The 9,623-nt window shown below is 65.5% G+C and overlaps 1 protein-coding gene across 8 annotated transcripts in view; it reads left to right on the forward strand.

The window, feature by feature from the left end:
* DCTN1 (dynactin 1) overlaps window positions 1-9,374 on the forward strand; it is a 19,528-nt gene extending 10,154 nt beyond the window's left edge. For 2 of the 8 annotated variants that reach the window (XM_006880838.1, XM_006880841.1), the window contains 23 exons: window positions 283-492; window positions 578-656; window positions 751-910; window positions 1,494-1,598; window positions 1,879-2,070; window positions 2,150-2,266; window positions 2,442-2,594; window positions 3,145-3,305; window positions 3,417-3,585; window positions 3,850-3,918; window positions 4,156-4,218; window positions 4,344-4,493; window positions 4,577-4,738; window positions 5,656-5,787; window positions 5,903-6,028; window positions 6,979-7,121; window positions 7,268-7,434; window positions 7,692-7,706; window positions 7,801-7,931; window positions 8,152-8,344; window positions 8,429-8,508; window positions 8,949-9,038; window positions 9,187-9,374. In XM_006880838.1, coding sequence (XP_006880900.1) covers window positions 283-492; window positions 578-656; window positions 751-910; window positions 1,494-1,598; window positions 1,879-2,070; window positions 2,150-2,266; window positions 2,442-2,594; window positions 3,145-3,305; window positions 3,417-3,585; window positions 3,850-3,918; window positions 4,156-4,218; window positions 4,344-4,493; window positions 4,577-4,738; window positions 5,656-5,787; window positions 5,903-6,028; window positions 6,979-7,121; window positions 7,268-7,434; window positions 7,692-7,706; window positions 7,801-7,931; window positions 8,152-8,344; window positions 8,429-8,508; window positions 8,949-9,038; window positions 9,187-9,324 — 3,005 coding nt within the window. In that variant the 3' untranslated portion in view covers window positions 9,325-9,374. Of the gene's footprint in view, window positions 1-282; window positions 493-577; window positions 657-750; window positions 911-1,493; window positions 1,599-1,878; window positions 2,071-2,149; window positions 2,267-2,441; window positions 2,595-3,144; window positions 3,306-3,416; window positions 3,586-3,849; window positions 3,919-4,155; window positions 4,219-4,343; window positions 4,494-4,576; window positions 4,739-5,655; window positions 5,788-5,902; window positions 6,029-6,978; window positions 7,122-7,267; window positions 7,435-7,691; window positions 7,707-7,797; window positions 7,932-8,151; window positions 8,345-8,428; window positions 8,509-8,948; window positions 9,039-9,186 lie in introns of all 8 variants that reach the window. The other 6 variants (XM_006880839.1, XM_006880840.1, XM_006880842.1 and 3 more) reach the window with 3 other exon arrangements.
* Window positions 9,375-9,623: the final 249 nt, after the last annotated feature.

The following is a 9,623-nucleotide window of genomic DNA, read 5'->3' on the forward strand; positions in this document are numbered from 1 at the left end:
GAGATGGATTGATTCAGTGACTGGGGTAATCGGGAGGGAAGAGGGGCAGATAGGGGTGGGGGACAGGGCAACTAGGCCTCAAGGAGGCGTGCAAGGTAGTGTGGGGGACAGGGGCAACGGGGGCGAGGTGAGGAGATGGGGGGTGAGGGAAGAGGGAAAGTTGGGGATGAGGGAGGGGGACGATGGGGGCTGCGGCAGATGGAGGCTGAGGGAAGGGGAAGGTGGGGGGCTGAGGGAGGGAGCATGGTGTGTCTGCACCTGCAGCCTCACCCCTCCCCCGAGCACAGGAAGCCAAGGAGGCGCTGGAGGCCAAGGAGCGCTACATGGAGGAGATGGCGGACACCGCGGACGCCATCGAGATGGCCACACTGGACAAGGAGATGGCCGAGGAACGGGCCGAGTCCTTACAGCAGGAGGTGGAGGCGCTGAAGGAGCGCGTGGACGAGCTCACCACTGACCTGGAGATCCTCAAGGCTGAGATCGAGGAGAAGGGTGCGGGCCGGTGTGGAGGGGCCGGGGGCCGGCTGAGGGTCCGCTCGGGAGGGCCGTGGCTGAAGGTGGACGTGGTTTTCTCCAGGCTCCGACGGCGCCGCATCCAGCTACCAGCTCAAGCAGCTTGAGGAGCAGAACGCACGCCTGAAGGACGCCCTTGTGAGGTGGGACCCCGGGAGGCTGGCAGGCGCCCCGTCCCCAGATGCTCGGCCCCCGCCTTACCCAGGGAGTGGACGCGTCCCACCTCCCATCCCTCAGGATGCGTGACCTGTCCTCCTCGGAGAAGCAGGAGCACGTGAAGCTCCAGAAGCTCATGGAGAAGAAGAACCAGGAGCTGGAGGTGGTGAGGCAGCAGCGGGAGCGGCTGCAGGAGGAGCTGGGCCAGGCGGAGAGCACCATCGACGAGCTCAAGGAGCAGGTGCCTGGGACGCGCCGGGGCCCCAGCCCCCCACCCGCTGTCCCCCACATCCCACCTCATCTCCCCCAACGCCCACTCCTTGACCTCCGACCACCCAGGTGCCCCAGCCGTTCACCCTGTCCCCCCAGACACCCACCCATGCGTCTCAAATGCTCACCTTGTACCCCCAACGCCCACTCCTTGAACAGCAGCCCATGCCCCCAGCGACTTCTGACCACCTACCTAGGCGCCCCTGACCGTCCATCCTGTTGCCCATGATCATCCACCCTGTCCCCCTAAACACTCTGTGCCCCCAGTGCCCACCTCATGGCGTAGAATGCCCATACCCCTCGAATGCCTGCCCTGTGCCCCTAAATACCCAGCCTGTGCTCTTCGAAGTCCCACCCTGTGGCCCCCCGTGAATGCCTGACTCATGACCACTCAGCTCCCACCTTGTGGCTCCCAGACGCCCACCCTGTGCCCCTGAATGTCTCACTCCCCTGAACACCCACCCTGTGGCCCCTGACTGCCTGTCCCTGTCCGACCCGGTGCCCCCACCGTCCTCGGGCCTGCCTCGCAGCGCTCAGTCCTCTCCTGCCACCAGGTGGATGCCGCTCTGGGTGCCGAGGAGATGGTGGAGATGCTGACTGACCGGAACCTGAACCTGGAGGAGAAAGTGCGGGAGCTGAGGGAGACGGTGGGGGACTTGGTAAGACACCACTCAGAGCTTCCTGGGGTGCTGTGAACTGGGCCAGCTGGGTGTGGTGAGGGGGCCTATCTCCCCTGCTGCCCAGACCTCCCACCGCCGTGACCCTCCAGGAGGGGACCTGTCTCCCCTGCTCTCCTGACCTCCTCCCACCGCCGTGACCTTCCAGGAGGGGACCTATCTCCCCTGATGCCCTGACCTCCTCCCACACCATGACCCTCCGTGAGGGGACCTGTCTCCCCTGATGCCCTGACCGTCTCCTCCCACTGCCGTGACCCTCCAGGAGGCGATGAACGAAATGAATGATGAGCTGCAGGAAAACGCACGCGAGACGGAGCTGGAGCTGCGGGAGCAGCTGGACATGGCGGGTGCCCGCGTGCGCGAGGCCCAGAAGCGCGTGGAGGCGGCCCAGGAGACGGTGGCTGACTACCAGCAGACCATCAAGAAGTACCGGCAGCTCACGGCCCACCTGCAGGTGCCTGTCCGCCTGTGCCCACCGCCCACAGGCTGGCAGCCCCCCGGCCGGCCGGCTGTCATTGCTGTCTCCACCGCAGGAGGTGAACCGGGAGTTGACGAACCAGCAGGAGGCGTCTGTGGAAAGGCAGCAGCAGCCGCCCCCGGAGACCTTTGACTTCAAGATCAAGTTCGCTGAGACCAAGGCCCACGCTAAGGTCGGGAGAGCGGGTGGCCGGGACGTGGCTGTGGCCTGGCCTGGGCTTCCTCGGGGAGGAGGTGCTTCATGTCACGGTGTGGAGGGTTCCTGCCTGTGCTCCCCACAGGCACGGGGACTGTTGGTCTGGCGCTGTCTCTGTCCTGGCTGAGGCCTCCTCCGTTCCCACTTCTCAGGCCATTGAGATGGAACTGAGGCAGATGGAGGTAGCCCAGGCGAACCGGCACACGTCCCTGCTGACCACCTTCATGCCCGACAGCTTCCTCCGGCCGGGTGGGGACCACGACTGTGTCCTGGTGCTGCTGCTCGTGCCTCGTCTCATGTGCAAGGTCAGGTCTGTCGGTCACAAGCTCATCAGGAGTCTAGACCGTGCAGTGCCCGGGATCAGGGGTGCCCGGGTCAGGGGTGCCTGGGGTCAAGGATCTAGACCATGCAGTGCCTGAGGTCAGGGATGCCCGGGTCAGGGATGCTGAGGGTCAAGGATCTAGACCGTGCAGTGTCCGGGGTCAGGGGTGCCTGGGGTCAAGGATCTAGACCGTGCAATGCCCGGGGTCAGGGGTGCCTGGGGTCAAGGATCTAGACCATGCAATGCCCGGGGTCAGGGGTGCCCGGGGAAAGCAGCGTTCAGCATTCCAGGCCTCAGAGTTTGGTGTGTTGGGTGTTACACACCAATCAAGGAGATTGTGAATTGAATCCATGTTTCAAATGCTGCGTTCAGAAAGGAAGTTAGATCGTTTGCGGGAGCACAGGTGGAGATCTCATTGAGGTGGGGTTACTGCAGTAACTGAGCTGAGAGTGGTAGGGAGTAGGCGTTAACCAGAGGGCTAGTGTTCCCAGGGCCTGCTCCCAGTCCAGCATCTGTGGTGTGTCTTCCTGCAGGCGGAGTTGATCCAGAAACAGGCCCAGGAGAAATTTGAACTCAGTGAAAACTGTTCCGAGCGGCCCGGGCTTCGAGGGGCTGCCGGGGAGCAGCTGAGCTTTGCTGCAGGCCTGGTGTACTCACTGAGCCTGCTGCAGGCCACGCTCCACCGCTACGAGCAGTGAGTGATGCTGGCGCTCGCGGCTGGGGCTCGGGAGCCGGGAATGGAGGGGCCTGGGAGGCCCTCAGCCTAGCTGACTGCAGCCTCACAGAGCCCTTCTCTGGCCTCCAGTGCCCTCGCTCAGTGTGGTGTGGACGTGTATAAGAAGGTGGGCAGCCTGTACCCTGAGATGAGTGCCCACGAGCGCTCCTTGGACTTCCTCATTGAGCTCTTGCATAAGGACCAGCTGGACGAGACTGTCAACGTGGAACCTCTGACCAAGGCCATCAAGTACTACCAGGTCTGGGGCAGGGCCAGGCATGGTTGGGGGCCCAGAGTTGTGCCCAGTGTGGGTACTTGATGAGTGCTCAGGTGAAGCTGGGGGACGCAGCTGCCTGACCACCTCTGAACTCCCATGATTCACTGTGCGCTGTCCAGTTGGTACAGGCCCACAGCTGACCGTCCGGTTCACAGGCAGTAACTCCCACAATAAGCGCCCTGTGTTGGCGTTTGAGGCCTTTGTTCTCTCACCTCTGAAGGGCTCTGTCTGTGTTGTCCTCCCCAGCACCTGTACAGCATCCACCTTGCTGAGCAGTCCGAGGACTGTACCATGCAGCTGGCCGACCACATTAAGGTGAAATGTTTGGGCCAGTGGCTGAACACCCTATAGAGACCAGGCCCCAGAGGAGTACCAAGCCCAAGGCAGGCCCACTGAAGGAGATGGCCCAGGGCCAGGTGGACCCCTGAGGGGTGATCAGGGAGGTCAATGAGCCCACTAGGCAGAGGATCCGCACAGGGCGGGGACTTGTCGGAGATGAAGGTGGGGCTCAGTGTGTGTGTTGGGGCTCCTGACCCCCGTTTGTCCTCACAGTTCACCCAGAGTGCCCTGGACTGCATGAGCGTGGAGGTGGGACGGCTGCGTGCCTTTCTGCAGGTGGGCACACCCTGCCATCCTCCTGAGTGTCCATCGCTTCCTAGCCCGCCTTGCCCCCACCCCCTCCCTGCCGTCCCTATCGCCGTGCTGACGCAGTGCCCCTCCCATCTCTGTCCCCTGTGCAGGGTGGGCAGGAGGCATCCGACATGGCCCTCCTTCTCCGAGACCTGGAGACCTCATGCAGCGACATCCGACAGTTCTGTAAGAAGATCCGAAGACGGATGCCGGGGACTGATGCTCCCGGGATCCCCACTGCGCTGGCCTTTGGAGCGCAGGTGTGGGGGTGTGAGGGGTGTGTGGCTGTGGGTGACTGAAGGGTGGTGCTTGTAAAGGTACCCTGACGCTGGCTTGTGCCCAGGTATCCGACACACTCCTGGACGGCAGGAAGCACTTGACATGGGTGGTGGCTGTGCTGCAGGAGGTGGCTGCCGCCGCTGCCCAGCTCATCGCCCCGCTGGCTGAGAACGAGGGGCTGCCAGTTGCAGCGCTCGAGGAGCTGGCATTCAAAGCAAATGAGCAGGTGGGCCTGGGGGCCAGGTGGGCAGAGGGGGCATGTGGGCGCAGAGGGGCCAGGTGGGCGCAGAGGGGGCAGGTGGGCGCGGAGGGGGCAGGTGGGCCTGGGGGCCAGGTGGGCGCAGAGGGGGCAGGTGGGCCTGCCGGCCAGGTGGACACAAAAGGGGCTGGGTGAGCAGGGAGGGGCCGGATGGGCGTGGAGGGGGCAGGTGGGCCTAGGGGCTGGGTGGGCACAGAAGGGGCAGGTGGGCCTGCTGGCCGGGTGGACACAGAGGGGGCCGGGTGGGCCTAGGGGGCCAGGTGGGTGCGGAGGGGGCAGGTGGGCACAGAGGAGGCAGGTGGGCGCAGAGGGGGCAGGTGTGCCAGGGGGCCAGGTGGGTGCAGAGGGGGCAGGTGGGCCTAGGGGATGGGTGGGCACAGGGGGGCAAATAGGCCTGGGGGCTGGGTGGACACAGAGGAAGCAGGTGGCCCTGGGGGCCGGGCGGATGGGCACAGAGGGGACAGGTGGGCGCAGAGGAGGCAGGTGGGTCTAGGGGTTAGGTGGACACGGAGGGGCCAGGTGGGCGCAGAGGGGGCCGGATGGGCATGGAGGAGGCCAGGTGGACGTGGAGGGGGCAGGTGGACTGGGGGGCCAGGTGGACTGGGGGGCCGGATGGATGTGGAGGGGGCAGGTGGCTTGGGGGCAAGGTGGGCACAGAGGGATCAGGTGGGTGCGGAGGGGGCCAGGTGGGCGTGGAGCGGGCAGGTGGACTAGGGGGCTGGTTGGGTGCAGAGGGGGCCAGGTGGGTGTGGAGGGGGCCGGATTGGCGTGGAGGGACCAGGTGACCTGGGGGCAAGGTGGGCACAGAGGGATCAGGTGGGCGTGGAGGGGGCAGGAGGCCTGGTGGTTGGCTGGGTGGTTTCACCAGTGCCCCGGCTCTGCAGATCTATGGGACCCCGTCCAGCAGCCCCTATGAGTGCCTGCGACAGTCATGCACTATTCTCATCAGCACCATGAACAAGCTGGCCACAGCCATGCAGGAGGGAGAGTATGACGCAGAGCGGCCCCCCGGCAAGGTAGGTGAGGGGAAGGAGGCAGGAGGGATCCCAGGACACGGGGCCTGAGGCATGGCCGTCACGGTCCCTGTGCTGTGACTCTGACTGGAACACAGAGGGGCCTCTTCCCCCACAGCCGCCCCCGGTGGAGCTGCGGGCTGCGGCGCTCCGGGCTGAGATCACCGATGCCGAAGGGCTGGGCTTGAAGTTGGAAGATCGAGAGACGGTTATAAAGGAGCTGAAGAAGTCCCTCAAGATCAAGGTGAGGGGGGTGGGCGCAGCAGAGATGCGAGTGAGGGGCTCAGAGTGCAGGACGTGGGACATGATTGGAGGGAATGGGGGTGGGGGGGCTGTTAGTATAGAAGGTGGGCCATAGTTGGAGGGGTTCTGGGGTGCTCTTAGTGGATGATTTGGGGCCATGATTCAGGGTGCCTTTAGTGAGGGAGCTGGGCACATGGTTGTAGGGGCTCTGGGGTGCTCTTTAAGAGGGAGGAAGTGGGTCTGTGTTTGGGGGTGTGCTGGGCTTCTTTTAGGAGGTAGGTCTTGCAGTTGGAGAGACTGTGAGGTGCTTATTGAAGGAGACGTGGTCATAATTGGAGGGGCTGTTGGAGTGCTCTTGAAGGAGATGGAGCCATGATTGGAGAGGTTCTGGGGTGCTGTTAATGCAGGCGGACCCTGATTAGAGGGGTTCTGGGGCGCTGTTAGTGGAGGAGGACCCTGATTGGAGGGGCTGTGGGGCACTGTCAGTGGAGGCAGGCCCTGATTGGAGGGGTTCTGGAGGAGGCAGACCCTGATTGGAGGGGCTCTGGGGCACTGTCAGTGGAGGCAGACCCTGATTGGAGAGGCTCTGGGGCACTGTCAGTGGAGGCGGGCCCTGATTGGAAGGGCTGTGGGGCGCTGTCAGTGGAGGCGGGCCCTGATTGGAGGGGCTGTGGGGCGCTGTCAGTGGAGGAGGACCCTGATTGGAGGGATTCTGGGGCGCTGTCAGTGGAGGCGGACCCTGATTGGAGGGGTTCTGGGGCGCTGTCAGTGGAGGCGGACCCTGATTGGAGGGGTTCTGGGGCGCTGTCAGTGGAGGCGGGCCCTGATTGGAGGGGTTCTGGGGCGCTGTCGAGGAGGACCCTGATTGGAGGGGCTGTGGGACACTGTCAGCGCATCTGTCCCCTGGGGCTGTGGCAGGACGTGGGGACAGGCAGCTCTGCCTGCATTTAGGGAGAAGAACTGAGCGAGGCCAACGTGCGGCTCAGCCTTCTGGAGAAGAAGCTGGACAGCGCGGCCAAGGACGCCGACGAGCGGACCGAGAAGGTGCAGACGCGGCTGGACGAAACGCAGGCGCTTCTGCGCAAGAAGGAGAAGTGAGGCACCGGCCCCGCCCGGTCCCGGGGCCCCGCCTGTGCCCCCAGTCCTGCCCGGCCCTGACCCCCTTCCCAGCCGGCTGCCGAGGGCTTTCCTCCGGGAAGGTGGGACTGGGGACAGAGCCACCACCCCTCGCCCCCCACAGAGAGTTTGAGGAGACAATGGACGCGCTCCAGGCCGACATCGACCAGCTGGAGGCCGAGAAGGCAGAGCTGAAACAGCGCCTCAGCAACCAGTCCAAGCGCACCATCGAGGGGCTCCGGGGACCCCCGCCCTCGGGCATCGCCACGCTCGTGTCCGGCATCGCAGGGGGTGAGCAGGGGGCCGGGCGGCGAGCGCTGGGCACGGCCTCGGTACAGCCTCGGCACACGGGGGTCCTCCAGCACCCCGCCAGCTCCCCTGCCGTGCCCTGGGCCCCATGTGCTTGTCCTTTGGGGAGGGCTGGGAGAAGAGGTGGATGGTGACTGCGATCTCCTGAGACTCGTGTCCAGGGTGCCTCGGGGTGCTCCACTAACGCCTTCTAACTCCGCTCTCCTCTCCCCTGCTTCCTGCGGGTCCTGCGAGCACAGAGGAACAGCAGCGAGGTAGACACCGTCCTGGTGGGGGGCAGGGGGTGCACGGAAGAGGGGAGCCTCCACGGTGGGCACCCTGGTGCTGACGTGGCCGGGTCTCCAGCAGGAGCTCCTGGGCAGGCTCCGGGGGCTGCGCCGGGCCCAGGGCTGGTCAAGGACTCGCCCCTGCTGCTGCAGCAGATCTCCGCCCTGAGGCTGCACCTCTCCCAGCTCCAGCGTGAGAACAGCCTTCTCAAGGTGGGGTGCCCGCAGCGGCCTCACAGAGGGCAGGGGCCTGTGGAGGGTTGGGGGGTGAGAGGGCCCGCGGAGGGTTGGGGGATGAGAGGGCGCGTGGAGGGTTGGGGGGTGAGAGGGCCCGCGGAGGGTTGGGGGATGAGGGCCCGCGGAGGGTTGGAGGGTTAGAGGGCTGCGGAGGGCAAGGGCCGTAAGTGACGTGTGCTGTCCTTGGCCCTAACAGGGAGCCCAGATGAAGGCCTCCTTGGCAGCCCTGCCCCCCCTGCACGTGGCCAAGGTGTCCATCCCACCCCACGAGGGCCCTGGTGGTGATGTCGCAGCAGGAGCACTGTACCGCAAGACCAGCCAACTGCTGGACGCACTTAACCAGCTGAGCACGCGTCCCCACGTAGTGGACATCACTCGCTCCAGCCCTGGTAGGGATGGCCAACTGGGAGGTGGATGCGCACCTGCCCCTGCCTGCCTGGCCCTGGTGGCCTCACCAGCCCCCCTCCCCACAGTGGCCAAGAGCCCGTCTGCCCAGCTCCTCGAGCAGGTGGCCCAGCTCAAGTCCCTGAGTGACACCATTGAGAAGCTCAAGGTCAGCCCAGCCTCTGCCTTTCCCCAACCCCTGCCTCTGGGGGGCTGTGAAGCGTTCCCTGAGGGGTGTGCTGGACCTCACAGCTCAGGAGAAGCGTTGGGGAGGAAGTCAGGGATGTGCTGACGGGGTTGGTGTGAAGAGGGCATGCTGAGTACCCCTGGGGCCAGTGGGGCCGGCTTCCCAGGGCTTTAGACAGAGGGGTCCTTCCAGGAGAGGATGGTTTACGGTGGGGGGGGGGATTGGAGGGAAGAGTGAGCTGTATGGGGCCCAGAGGACCAAGCCTGCCCCTGCCGTGTGTCTCAGAGCCCCAAGCAAGCACCCCCCCCCCCCCCCCCCCCCCCCCCCCCCCCCCCCCCCCCCCCCCCACCCCCCCCCCCCCCCCCCCCCACCCCCCATCCCCACCCCATCCCCCGCCACTCAGCCTGAACCCTCCCCTTCAGGATGAAGTCTTCAAAGAGACAGTGTCTCAGCGTCCTGGAGCCACGGTCCCCACAGACTTTGCCACCTTCCCGTCCTCAGCCTTCCTCAGGGTAAGGTTGCACGGGGCAGGGCGCATGTGGGGGGGCAAGGTCCTGCACCCTCGTTCTGATCTGGCAGTCTGAGGCCACACTGTCGCCGGGCTGCCCTGGTCTCCTGTCCACAGACCTTCACCTAGGGTCCCACTTGTGCTCCTCACAGGCCAAGGAGGAACAGCAGGAGGACACGGTCTACGTGGGGAAAGTGACCTTCTCGTGTGCGGCCGGCCTCGGACAGCGACATCGGCTGGTGCTGACCCAGGAGCAGCTGCAGCGGCTGCATGGCCGCCTCATCTCCTGAGCACCCGCCTCTGCTGTCCCCGTGTCCCCCATCCGAGCGCTCTTACCGCTGCCTGCCCCCCAGGTATCCCCTCATCTGAGCACCCCACGTCCCGCCAGGTGTCCCCTGCCGCGTGCACAGCCCCCTCTGCCAGCCCAGCTGGAACCACCGGCTGACTGTCCAGTCTAGCTCCCCCCATGCTGGCAGGCCCCCCTCCCTGGCTTCTGCCGGCATTGCTGTTCAGCTGCACCCTCCTTCCCGAGGGGCTTCAGGGCATGTGGGGGTCGGCTGGGGCCCTGCCACCAAAGGTTGAGTGAGGT

This window comes from Elephantulus edwardii, unplaced genomic scaffold (genome assembly GCF_000299155.1).
Source record: "Elephantulus edwardii isolate Elephantulus edwardi_28Jun2011 unplaced genomic scaffold, EleEdw1.0 scaffold00011, whole genome shotgun sequence".
In the NCBI taxonomy this organism is placed as follows: Eukaryota; Metazoa; Chordata; class Mammalia; order Macroscelidea; family Macroscelididae; genus Elephantulus; species Elephantulus edwardii.